At 38.9% G+C, this 13661-nt stretch overlaps 1 protein-coding gene across 1 annotated transcript in view; it reads left to right on the top strand.

Moving 5' to 3' along the window:
* Positions 1–2179: 2179 nt before the first annotated feature.
* The window catches only part of LOC138033714 (serine/threonine-protein kinase RIO3-like), a 20108-nt gene continuing 8626 nt past the window's right edge, over positions 2180–13661 (top strand). Inside the window, exons 1-8 of the mRNA XM_068881513.1 lie at positions 2180–2658; positions 4298–4420; positions 4821–4919; positions 8526–8647; positions 9431–9580; positions 9808–9935; positions 11892–12074; positions 13350–13509. Of these exons, the coding sequence (XP_068737614.1) occupies positions 2445–2658; positions 4298–4420; positions 4821–4919; positions 8526–8647; positions 9431–9580; positions 9808–9935; positions 11892–12074; positions 13350–13509 (1179 nt within the window). The 5' untranslated portion in view covers positions 2180–2444. The remainder of the gene's footprint in view (positions 2659–4297; positions 4421–4820; positions 4920–8525; positions 8648–9430; positions 9581–9807; positions 9936–11891; positions 12075–13349; positions 13510–13661) is intronic.

The raw sequence follows: 13661 nt of genomic DNA, 5'->3' as shown, positions 1-13661 counted from the left end.
CCCCAGGAACGAAAGGAAGAAGCGGTTTTTTAAACGGATGGGAACCGTCCCATCTCTTTTCGTAAACTGTAGCAAGAAATTTCTACTTGGAAAGAAAATGGAACTGATATTTTGAGAAGTGTGTCAAAGAAGGAGCTTATGACGTCATAATGTTTTGTGAAATAATTTCTTTTAAAATCCATGCTACAGATTTTGTGTTAGAACGTTCTCATACTGTTGCGTTAAAAAAAGGAGAACAACATAGTTAACTCACTGACTTTTTAGGCATTTTCTGTTTTGGTCACGTGATTGACCAAATATGGTTGTGAGTCGAATCATACAAAGGTATGTTAGATAGAACACATTTGGCAAAAAAGGATAACTGAAGAGTTAAAGGAATTCGAGAAATGACTATTTGAAGGGTCTAGAGCAACGGATTGGTAGTTAAGAGCCACTCCCCTTAATAGGAGCGAACAACATTCCTATATTCCTTAGCCTGCGTAGCTGGCAGTTATTAGGGACGTGGAGCCCGTTTCTCGAAAGTCACGAAACTTTACGGGCCATTTTCGGGTGTCACATTTTCCTCTGTATCTCAAGAACGGAGAGGATTTAAGTCACCAAACTCCACAGACATGTTTCTTTTAGTTGGCTTAAAAAATGTTAAAAGATCGGCTTTCCAAAACAAGCTGTTGGCAGTTTCACAAATGGCTTTTCGGGACTTTCGAGAAACGGGCCCTACGGACTTTACAATCTTCGACCGCGACGTCAGCGAAAACGTTACCTCAAAATATAACTTTGCACTATCGTAAGTTTCTCGCGGTCAGGCCATCTCGTTCGCGTCGCCGTACAATGTGGGCGAAGTATCCAAAAAAATAAATTGATACGAGCGATTTTAGAGTAAAATGTAGAATCAAAGATATGCATTTGTGCGCTCGCGTTGTCGTCAAAACCTCAAATTTGGTGATTTCACGCCGTTTGGCAAAGTGAGACAAGTCCCAACCAGGGAATTCCCAACAAAGTTCACTGATTGGGACTTGTCTCACTCTTCCAAATTTGGGATTTTTGTTGGTATTCTTTAAATACCCTAAAATAACCAAAAATGGGAATCTGTTATTTTTTCCTGTGTACTATTATTAGACGTCTAACCATTACGTTACAACAGAGGTAATGGTAGTAATGGTAGTGAATTTATATAGCGCATTTTCTATTAATATATTCAAATGCGCTTTACAAGCAAGGGATCTATGGGTGAGATCGGACATCAGCATATATAGGCGCCGCTGGCAGCCGCTATCAGTCCATTAGCGATCTCACCCAGCACATGAATGAATGAAATGAGTCCTGACCACAACACCGGGAGCTCCGTGCCCTACTCTTTACGAATAGGGTGTGGGTTCTTTTACGTCCCACTGGGTTGTGAGCATTGAAAGGTTGTGAGACGGGGCCTACGATTTATAGTCCTTATCCGAGAAGACTTGAAAGTCTTAACCATTTGCGGATGTAATTACAAAGGTAGCACTTTCTCCTCAGTTATTTTAAGACCCTGAGTGTTGGTCCGGCCGGAGTCGAACTCACGACCTCCCGCATGACAGCCCGATGCTCAACCAACTGAGCATCGGGTGCCAAAAAGAAAAAACTAATAAAGAAACAGCTGTATTTCTTCTTGTTGCTCTTCCTCCCCTTGGACCTCTTGGGCATAAATTGTTCTGTCTCTGTTTGTATCATGACTGGAGAATGCCTTGGGTTGACTGGTCCCATCCTTTACTGCCCTTAACCACTCTGCAGATCTTCATCTCAAAGCTTTCACCAAGGCCAGTCCACGTTTCACGCATTCATTTTTGATACCATTTTTAATACCACAGAAAGAAGATTGGTTCTTTTTGGAGTAGACAAATTTTTACTAATACTGTATTTACCGATTCTGGCTCAGCGTAGTACCCCCCCCCGGGCAGTTACGGTCGCTTCAGTTTAATTAACGATTCATTTTCTTCAATGTATTAAAGTGTATTTACGCCGCTCAATCAAGTTTGCGTTCTGCTAAATTCACTCAAATCGCGATTTTTTCGGTACATCACAAGTCACGAACAGCACAATGGTCGATCGCGATGTCACGAAAGCTTGCCCCCCTTGTTATCAAAAGTTGGGGACAGGCTGGGGACAATGAAAAAAACGGAATATACGCATGCGCAAGACATTGCATCACATGTTGTAACTCTTGATAAAATTTTTATTTTTATTCGGTTTCCGTACTTTTTGGCTTTTCAATCTATGTTCTTGTCGAAGTAACAATACCTACTCCTATATTTCTTATATACAACCACTTAACTGTTTGGTAGGTGTATTTAATCGAAGTTTTTGACATTCGTAAACCAGAAATCTTATCTTATTTTACAAACGCCGTATTTTTGAAACTTATTAGTATATAACTTTATTTGTCAAAATTGTAAAGAAAAAATACTTTAATAATGGAAATATCCGAAAATATCGTTGTAAATGACACTATTTCCGCTGCATCTACAAAACGTTCGAATCCTTGGGGTAAAACTCCCAGTGTTGTTCCTTGTTCGCTCGCCGCTGTTATGGATGAAGAGGTAGCCAAAGAACTGCAAGCTCAAGAAGATTATTTGGCCGGGTATCATTTGCAGTCGAGCGCTGCTTCTTCACAAGAAACATTTGAAGGTATTTATTACTGTGAATGCATTGTTTTCTTTTTTTGTGGGTACGTTTCCTATGGTATTTTAATTTACTTTCTTATTGTTGAAATAAATGCTATAAAATACGTATAGGTTGTTGTTATTCATTGTGGAGTACATAGAGGGTTTTCATGTGACATCATTGCCACCGTGTTGGTGGAAGAAAACAAAAGATCTCTCATTAGCTTCTTTTGTTCGTCCACCAGAAGTCGTACATTTCTCTTTTGTTATTGTTGTTGGCCTAGAGGTTGGTTGAAAACGTCCTGTAGAGAATATTACGTGGCTGCAAGGAGATACAAAGTTTCATTTCCAGTGTTTAAAATTATTAATAATTATTTCAATCATTCCCTGCACTCACTCAGGAAGAGGAATTTCATACATGTATCTCCAAGCGGCTATGTAATGTTCTGTTTGTAGACACCAAATGAAATCCCAAACTATTTCACTTCGAGTGTTTTTTGTAGTCCGGAAGTAGAACAATGATGCAATTTTTTATGTAACCATAGCAACGGTGATCTTTTTCACATGTGAAGATAACTTGTACATTATTTTCATGTGTGACAATATCATTAATTATTTTTGCTCAAAAGCTCACTGGTATTTTATTGGTGTTTATTATAATTGCTGGCATTTGAGTATTGTTTGTTTCAACTGCATACTGCTAGTTTTCGTTGGGTGATAACACTTAACTTTTGATACAAGACGGAATATAGCACTTAACATGATCACCAGTTGTTGTGATCATTGGTTCAAACTCTTCAGATCACTCTTTGTAGAAGTGACAGAGAATACCTGGGCGCTTAACCCAGGGGAGTGAAGCCCTGGACGAGTGTGTTAAAGCTTTACCATTTGATAGGCATTAAATGGCAGAATACTCTGTTTAAAACTCAATGGGGTTCCCATTGACAAGGAAAATCGTCTGGCGTTAGACTGGCCATTTAAGGCTGGTTTGGGTGTTAAAGGGTTAAAGCTTAGTGCATTGCAAGTTGCAAATGTGCAGAGAGGAGGATTTCATGGCAACCCTGGAATTGGGAACCGTCCCCCAAGAGTGGCCACCAACCGGCACTGTCAAACTGACAGGATTCAGTGGAAACCAATTATCAGACCACATACATGTTCTTACCGGCATACCAAGAGGGAGGGAGTGGAGGGTGCAAGAATCTGCAGGGATTCGCTTGAAAAGGCAGCAATAAATAAGGGGCAAAGATCAGCTGAATGAATGGCACATGAAAGTGAGAAGCCACAAAGCCCCCTTGAAACCCCTGAAGGCCACCCCACAGGTCATGTATGCAAATGGTAAAGGTCGCAGAACATGTTTGTTCGACTCCAACTTTGCCTAAATATTATTTAGCTGCATTTCAGATCACCGGTACTTGTTAATGTCAACATCTATATCTTTCGGACACCCTCCTAATGCAAATGATAATCAGAGAAATTATTTGTCATAGGGGTACTTTGTAGTTCAGTGTTTCTTTTCACCCATTGAACCCTGGGGGTGAGATTTAAGAGATTTTACTCTCAGACTGTCTAACGCCAGACAGTTTTACTCAGGGCATCCATTGTTTGCCTGAGGAGTCAATTGCTTAAGAAAATTCTAACAATGAACTGATTTGTTTTATGCTCAGCTGGAACGAGTCCAGACACGGAAAATGATTACTTGTTAGCACAGCTGATTCAGTTTGAGTATGATAAAGAATATGATCATTCAATTGATTCCATGGAAAAAAGAATCAATGGAGAAAGTAAAGGTACAGATATGACTCTTTTTAAAATAATAATATTAATTTTATTATTATAATAAAAGTTGCCAAGTTCGTAGAAGTTTACATTTCTTTTGTTTATTTCAGAGGGTTGATAAGTTCCTTCCAATCAAAAGCTCAATCCTTTTGGAGGTCTTATAATTTGCATGCACACGTGAAGAGGCTTTTTTCTTCATTGTTAGACTTTAATATGTTTTTCACAGATCGGAGAAGTGACACACACTCCCAATAATACTATTATTGAAAGCCTCAAGGCAGAAATACACGTTTTACAGTATACATTGCCAACAACACTTTTTGCTGTTTCATGTGAATTTTTATGGTTGGTTTGTATTAAAATTATACTTGTGTTGACTTGGCCACCATTCTCTTTTGCTGTCTTTTTCAGTTTCAGTTTCGTTTGATAACTTTCGTAGTGTGCATCCAGTCTTAAAAGATAGCGACTCATCCTCCTCAGATTCTGATGAGGTTGATAATCAGGGTCCAGGTGAGGAATACATCTTGGTTTAGTCAAATGATCATCTTAATATTCTCTGTTGTTTCTTACTTTTAAAGGGATCGATCCTAAATTTCTCTAGAAGAACAACAACTGTAAGTGAAGGGATTAATCTTGGCAATCAGTGTTTTTGAAAATTTCTCAAAAAAAACTTTTAATTACCAGACAGAAGAAAAGAGAATTACTATCTTGAATGATTGATTGTTACGATTGTTCTGATGAAAAGAGTTTTTGTATGACAACAAAATGGCAACCGTAACACATCACAAATGTTATAATAATAGTATTAATTTATAATTACTATCAAAATCACTAGAGTGGTAAATCTGCCGTTAGAATTTTGAAATGCGGGCAGCAGAAACCTTATTACTTGATCCGTGAAAGAAGTTTTCACATGACAAAAAAAAGTTGTTACGTAGTTTGTGTAAAGTGCGTTAGTGGTCATGGCATTCAACAGGAAACAATTTTTCGGATCATGTGACATTATTTTTTGGATCACATGACAATTTGGCCGAATCACATGGCAATTTTTGGATCACGTGACAATTTGGCCGATTTGGACGCCAAAGGGTATAAATGATGGCAGTGGTTGGGAAATTTGAAAACAAAAGTTTTTACAAGTGATTCTGATATTCATTTTTGTCCAATACGAATGCTTTCTGTGAAACAAATTAAACAAATTTAATTGTGTAAATTGTATTCTGTGGTTTAAGGTTAGTTTTGTTTTGGAGTGGACCTTGTACCTTTAATGTTTATCTGTGTGCCTCCCAGGAGCCCAGCTTCCTTCATAAATTCCAGGGATAGCACTAGGTTTTTTCATTCTGGGTCCTGGCCAAATTTGGGTCCCAAGCATTTTTGGGGGTCCCAAAATCTTGGTGAGCCTCTGCAAGAAAAAAAGTATTATTTAGGTTGTGAGAAAGAGAGAGAGGAACCAACTTTCTAGTCTTTTTCTTTGGGCAATAGCTGAGTACTAACTAGTATCAATAACAATAATGGTAATAATAATAACAATAACAATAATGGCAATGGTAATAATGATAATGATAATGATAATGATAATGATAATGATAATGATAATGATAATGATAATGATAATGATAACAAGCAAGAACAGACATGCCAAGTAATAGACAAAGCAGTCCCAGAAGACACAGCTGTAAAGTCCAAGGAAGAGGAAAAGCAAGTCTAAGAGAAATAGCAGGACCTAGGAAGAGAGATTCAGAAAATGTGGAGTGTCCGAACCCAGGTGCTTCCAGTAGTAATTGGGGCATTGGGAACAGTTCCAAAAAGGCTTGAAAGCAAGTTAAAGTGCATTGGCACTAACACTTCTATATAACGAATTCAAAGAACTGCTCTCTGAGAAAGGTTCTGGAGCGATGAAAGCCATGATAAAACTTGGGTTTCCTTAGGCACCTTGCTGTTGCCTGGCCCCCAATAAGATAACCTGGATCCAACTCTTGGAAAAGCCGGTGCTGAATCCACAATAATTGTTGTGGCATCCTTCAGTCTATAAGACTATGGAGTAGCACCCTGTGATTTGGATGAGGAGCATCGTCTTGAATGGCTAAAGAGACCAATTCTGGAAGAGCAGCTTCTGCTGCAAAACTGACAAACAAGGACCAAGGGCTGCTGTGAGGTAGTACAAGCTTGCTGTCTGGCTGCTCTTTTTGCTCTGGCTCCATCATTTGCAGTACGAACTGCCTTCTCCCCACTTTCCAGACCTTGTAAAACAATTTGTTTCCACATAGTTCTGTTGTCCGCAAAAGCTTCCCATGACTTTGTGTTGATGTTGCAGGCCTTCATATCACGCTTGCAGACATCCTTAAAGCGAAGGTAAGGTCGACCTCTTCTTTTTGACCCTGTTGCGAGCTCGTCGTAAAGAGCATCTTTTGGAATGCGGCCATCAGCCATCCTGTGGGTATGACCCAGCCAGCGTAGACGGCACAATAATAATAATAATAATAATAAATAAAAATGAACCACTTGCTCTTCATGGATGACCTTAAGCTCTTTGTTAAAAACGAAAAAGTGCTAGATAGCCTGGTATCCACAGTACAGGTTTTTAGTCGAGACATAGGAATGGAATTTTGCATAAAGAAGTGTGGAGTGACAGTTCTGAGGAGAGGTAAGCTGAGCAAGACAGAGGGGTATTCAACTTGTGGATGGCGAGACACTTAAGGAGGTGTGTGAAGAGGGATACAAGTACCTGGGAACATTGGAACTGGATCCAATCGAGCAATACTGCTGCTTTACTTGTGTGATCCACCTGTTTCGTGTACCATACAAGTGCCAATACAATGTACCGGTATATAATCGCGAAAAATTTTTGCATCCAGTCGTGGGCGAGTTCTTCTTTCCAGCTTTCATGTGGTCCTTACAAATCATAGATAACTTATGGCCCAAATTCCTTGTTTGCAACCATCCAACCTGTTTCAGCCAATTTTTGTCAAAAAAAATTGTTATCTAAAAAATGACCATGTCTTCAACCTTTCTCAGTTCCTTTTCAAGAAGTGTGAGCACTTGTATTTCTTAATCGATCAAACGAGCAATGAGCAACACATGGCAGGAGCTCAATTAAGTTTCCCAGGGCCCAGTTGTTCAAAAGCTAATTAACGCTAATCCCAGATTAAAAATTAACCAAGAAGTTTATTTCTCTACTCCCAAATGCTGTTCAACGTTGATAATCAGCAAAACTCTACATTAGAGGAAGTCACTCTTGAAAAACAAAAATAAGCAAAAAACTTGGAACAAAAGTTTCCGCTAATCCTGGATTTAAAAGCTAGTCATCTTCGTCAGTCTCCTTTGCATGGCTAAATCCAATGTGGGGACCACTATGATACTTTACTTCGTTATTTATTATTATTATTTTGTTTTTTTGCATGTCGCCCAATTTCTCAAACAACAGAATATACTGACAAATCAAAGAAAGTTGTGTGAGTTATTTAAATCAGTGCTTTGTGTCCTGGGACCCCAAAACCCTTACCCCATTTATGACCAAAATCTGCAATTTTCCCTACCCTATTTATGACCTGACCCTTAAATCAATACCCTGGTGCAGACCTGCCTTATAATTATTTCCCTAGTTCAGACCAATGTTAAAGGCAATGTTTAGGGGGAGAGGAAGGCAAAGCGTGGATGGAAGAAGAGGGACATGTTAAAGAAGTACCTTCTTCTAAATAAGAAACGAATTCAAGACTAGAGTGCAAAAATCAATACCCTATTTATGACCAAAATGGCGAAAAATTGGCCAAAATCGATACCCTATTTGTGACCAAAACAGCTGAAAAACCCTACCCTTTGGGACTGCATATACCTATATAGCCCATATAAGGGAGTCCCCCCCCCCTCCCCCCCACCAGGCCTGGGACACATTAAGATTTCAATGATGCATTTTTTAATTTTTTTTCTGTTAAAATGAACGATTTCTGTGTTAACACGATCCTTGAAATCCCTCGTCTTCCGAGCCTTTAGTGAAGTGCTATGGTCTGGTCACATGTGCCAGTAAGGATGTCATGGAGAGGTCATTAATAATAGACTGACTCCAAATAACAATATTATCGTCTTCGGCTACAAGGTATCTGTTCGATTCTTCCCCAGAAAGTGCATGCAATGTGCAGCCAAAGCCTGCACCAAGTCAATCCCCTGGCAAGAAAAAGGAAATCATCACCAAACATGACCCAATAGTCTGTGGGCGACGCAATGTGAAAATAATGGAAAAGGTGCAGTAACTTTGTCACACTTTGTATCATATTGATAAAAAACAAAAATAGTGATGTCATGGCAAGAGGTCTGTATGGTATTTAAGGCAATTATTCTCCGTATCTTCAAGAAAATAATGTAAATCTTACGCATATTCTTTAATCTTTAACTGTATCCAAACTGCAGAATGGTCAGCTTTTAGAAATTATTTTACATGATGTATTGTCTTTCTGTAGCAACACCAAGTGATTAGCCAAGAGGATGTCAATGCAGCACTAGACTGACATGATTAATGTGGTGTGCAAAATCCCAGAAGTTCATCTCCTGGAGCACTCCTCTTTTTTTGCTCATATCCCAGTAAAAATACCATTGGTTCAATAATAATAATAATAATAATAATAATAATAATAATAATAATAATAATAATAATAATTCTTGTTTGTCTCACGATGTGGTCACTTGTGATGTAGTTCGCAACGTTTCGACTGCATACTGCTAGTCTTAATCAGGCGATGAGGTAATGACTGGTTATGCATCACCTTTTAAGCAGGATGCTCCACTGTGATTGGTTGATTTTCAGCAGCTGTGACTGATGAAGACTAGCAGTATGCAGTCGAAATGTTGCGATCTACATCACAAGTGACCACATTGTGAGACAAACGAGAATACTTTATCATTATTGTACTTCACCATGATGAATAACAGCAACCTTTTTTACAACATTAACCATTGGTTCAATAGTTTTACATAAATCATTGTCTTTCAAATAGGCAAATGTCTTCTTGTTTGTTTCTTTCTCACAGTTTCCACCTCGATTTGCTGCAGGGAATGTGGGAAGCTCAGAACTTGATCTCAAACTGCCAAACAGTGTGTTCAATACTTTAAAACAGCACTCTTACCGGGAAGAGAAACATGCTGCTCGACTGCACGAGAAGAAGGAGCATGCAACACATGTAAGATGTCCTTGTGGTTGCTTGAAACATTAAATTTTTTGTAGCCATGCTGTTTTGAATCTGTATGGAAGTTTGGGTCTTGATGATGATGGCAGAGATCCAATAGGAGGGTAGTGTGGTGATATCAGGACAGTAAAAAAAAGTTGTCCTGCCGTTTTGTTGTTGTGAACCACCTGTATCTAACTACAGTAGTATCTTAGAAAAGGGACCCATTCTCATTTTAACAGGAGCAAGTGCTGGATCCCAAGACGCGGCTGGTGTTGTACAAGCTTGTGAATGGAGAAACACTTGAGGCTGTGAACGGTTGCATCAGTACAGGAAAGGAGGCGTGTGTATTCCATGCTTATGGTGGGAGGTGTGTAATCTCGTTAGTGCACTGTCTTCAGCCAGTCTGGTCAGTTGTATCCCTAAGTACAGTGTAGGGCCTTTGCAACTAATGATCAAATGGTACAAAAACTGCTACACTGGAGAGCAATTATTATATTTGCACACTGGGACATCTAAACAAAGAAAACATAAATTAAGTTGCTTTGTTTTAGATGTTTCAGTGCACAATTTGCTCTTCAGTGTGGCGGTTATGCACCATGTGATCACCATCTGCAAATGGCCCATCAGCAGGGACTTCAATAGGGGCCATAATCCATAATACTTGTTACCCTGAGCTGACTCGATGTTACGGGTGTTAAGGTAATTCCCTTGAAATTGTTCTACTATCAAACGTTTTTGGAAACTTGGCATAATTAACATTCATAATATGAACATTATAAAAATGCAATAAAAAAGTGGGGTCACCGTGCTTGTTTACGCGTCAGCGGGCTCTTGAAATGGGGTATTTTTACTGTTTTTGCGTTAAAAATTCGAATCACCTTCATACAGAATTAAGTCTTGGTTACTTCAAAGACACAAAATTTTATTTTGAAAATAAAGCTTCTTTTATTTACATAAGCAGTAATGCTTCATTTACGCCGACTTTGATTCCCTGGTTGTGGGAATAGTGCACTTTTTGGAACAGTTCTGTAGTTAGCTTGAAGTCCTCGCCTTGGGTAAAATTCACCCAGTACGGAACTGTTTTCCAAAAAAAATTCATGATCTACTATCAAACTTTTTTTCTTCTTCAAATAAGTTCTTTATTAGACTGTTTTTGGCAAATACCTGAAAAAAAAATTGGGGGTCACTGTGCTCGTTTGAGAGAAAAGGAGCATTTATTTCGCTATCGGGTTTAGTTTGAGCAAAATCTCTTGCGTTTTGTATGTGCACGTGCTCATGTGCGCGCGCTAATGACGCGAAAATCGTGCGCAGTAGGGATGCGCAATGCAATACTAAGGAATTACCTTGATATATTTTTTTGGTGTCTTGCCTCCTTGTCTCGTATCTATGTCTGGATGATATAATTATTCATAAACTTTACATCCCTGTGAATCGACTGAGTTACTGGAGGCCATTTACAACGCCATTTTGAAAGCAGAGATGGCCCTGGTGACGAGGTTGTGCGCAGCTCCTACCTTTTGTGAAATTCCTCTTAAGGTGTACCCACGCGTAAAAGTACAATGTTTTTAATTATTTTAAAATTTTTATTCTAGACTTTTAAAATCGTGTCTTGTGAACTGGCAACAGGTTTTACGCCATTCCATGAATTATGGAATTCCTTTTAAATTAATGAATTTCTTTTGAATGATGTGAATATTATTGGTAAACTATTTATAATAGTGTTCAGAAGAGAACTGAAGAATTAAAAACACTCAAGTTTTTTGGAAATTAATACGAACTTTATTTGTTTAATCTTTGTGAAGTTAGGTGTATGAAACTGATGAAAGTTAATTAATTAATATGAAAAGTGAGGGTTATTATCACTGAATAGAATTTCCTTTTCATGTGTCAGAATCCAGGAAAATGCACTTCCCAGGGGTCTCTTTTTCAATCATTTTCTGGGGGTGCATGCCCCCGGACCCCCCTAGGGCACAAGACCTTGCAGGCATTCACTACGTGGCCAGTGGCCATGGAAAGAAATGCTATGGGTGACACCTTTGATGAACAGCTATTTAAAAACTTACATGTATTGACATCCCTGCATTAGTATCATAATAGCTTTTTTCATGTTCAGGTAGATTCTTGGTTTTGGAATAAGGTCTTACATGAAAATTAATGGAAAAATTGCTTTTGGTGACCAAACTTTTTACAGAGCTCTGTATTTTGTATGTGTCTATTGCTTTAGAGTTATCCCCTTGTTATTGTACAACTTTGTGTTTGTAAATCTTTTCAAGTCTGGGAATCATGATTTGTAATGATGAACATGTATTTTTGTACTCAAAAGGAGGGAAGAGAAACTTATGCCTGAAGAGTGTGCAGTGAAAGTATTCAAGACAACACTGAATGAATTTAAGACCAGAGATCGCTACATCAAGGATGACCATCGCTTCAGGGATCGCTTTGGCAAGCAAAACCCAAGGAAGATCATTAGACTGTGGGCGGAAAAGGAGATGTGTAATCTCAGCAGGTTGGTTTGGTTGCATCATCCTCCTCAACCTTTTGTCAACCCTTTCCTTATGTATCAGTTAAACAGAAGCATTAACATCCCCTTACCATTAAGTGTGACCCCAGCTAAGAACTAATGGCTAACCTGGCTTGAACATGCAATCCTCAATGAGCTCTAAATTTGAGCCCTCTACATGTACATGGTCAGGTGATACTGGTCAGCGGATACCGTGTTTTGACAGGCGTAAATTGACCATAACATGGATGTCCAATATCAAACATGTACACTGTAAACCAGCTGGAGTATGGCCACTGTGGTGAGCTCTAAACTTGAGCCCTAGATATGGTCGCTTGATACTGGTCACATTGGCATACGTGGAGGGGTGCACCTATGGTTATACAGTGGGCAAAACCAAATTTTCTTGCACAGACAGGTTACCATATCTTCTCACGCATGGTGCTTCGCACGCACGCCCTGGTGTGCTAAGCTCTGCTATTATTTTCTTTCCCTTTCTCCTCCCCTTGCCTGCTTAATTTGGTGCTCTTAGACCAGAGTGAGTAGTTTGAGATTTCGCCTCCTTTTCCCCTTTCTTGTTAAAGGCAAATCTGTAACTCTTACCGACATAATCTTTCAACATAACATCAGCCTCCAATTCCACCGTCACTTTGCCTTACTGAAGCACCAAGACATGTAGCATGAAATGGAGACTAGAGGTTTCAGTTCCTAACCCCTGGCTTTAAGTGTGCAAATTATTCACTCCACAAAGAATAAAAATAATAGTCAAATTTAGGATGGACATGGCTGATTTAAATGCCTTGGGTACAGCACTGATCCTGTGAGGAAAAGTCCGGGGAAAAGTCAAGAATAATGCTGTTGATCGAGCTGCAACAAAATAGGTAAATCTGGACAAAAAAAAAAAAGAGCAATCTCAAAATTTTTAACAAATTCAATTTGTTTTTCCAAGTTGAGAATAATTTGCCTACATTGATTAAGGCTGTCTTACACTGTTTATTGTTTTGCCCAATTTGTCTTGCTTTATTTTCCACAACACCTGATCGGAAGTTGTGGAAATGGTAGGGCTGGATTTTATTTTCTGCAACTACCGGGTAATTAGTGTTCTCATTATTTTTAATACATTATTTTGTTTGTGTCTTAGTGTGTTGAGACAGTGATGCTTCCCACCACTTATGTTGAAATGGTGTTTGTTTTGACACAAGTTGCTCAAAAGATTGCACATTTTAAACATTGCCTTGATTCTTGTGTTAAGTTAATCTGCATTGTCTATCACATTTTCAGGATGCAGAAGGCAGGCATTCCATGTCCCACAGTTGCACTGCTTAAGAAGCACATCTTAATAATGAGTTTTATTGGCAAGGATCAAAAACCTGCTCCTAAGTTGAAGGATGCTGTACTGTCTTCACACCAGCTACAACAGGCTTATCAACAATGTGTAGAGGTAAGATGTGGTGCAAGACATGAAAATAGTAATAATAAGTGTTTCAAGAAAGGCAAGTTCAAGCCGGGTAGCAGCTGGTAAAGGAAAAGTCACTTTATTTTAAGTTAGTCAGTTAAGTTCTGTTAGCTCGGAGGCTGGTATCAGTGGAAGCC

Source organism: Montipora capricornis, chromosome 14 (assembly GCF_036669925.1).
Source record: "Montipora capricornis isolate CH-2021 chromosome 14, ASM3666992v2, whole genome shotgun sequence".
Lineage (NCBI taxonomy): Eukaryota > Metazoa > Cnidaria > Anthozoa > Scleractinia > Acroporidae > Montipora > Montipora capricornis.
Note: the sequence above shows the minus strand (reverse complement) of the source record. Positions and strands in the feature narration are given on the sequence as shown.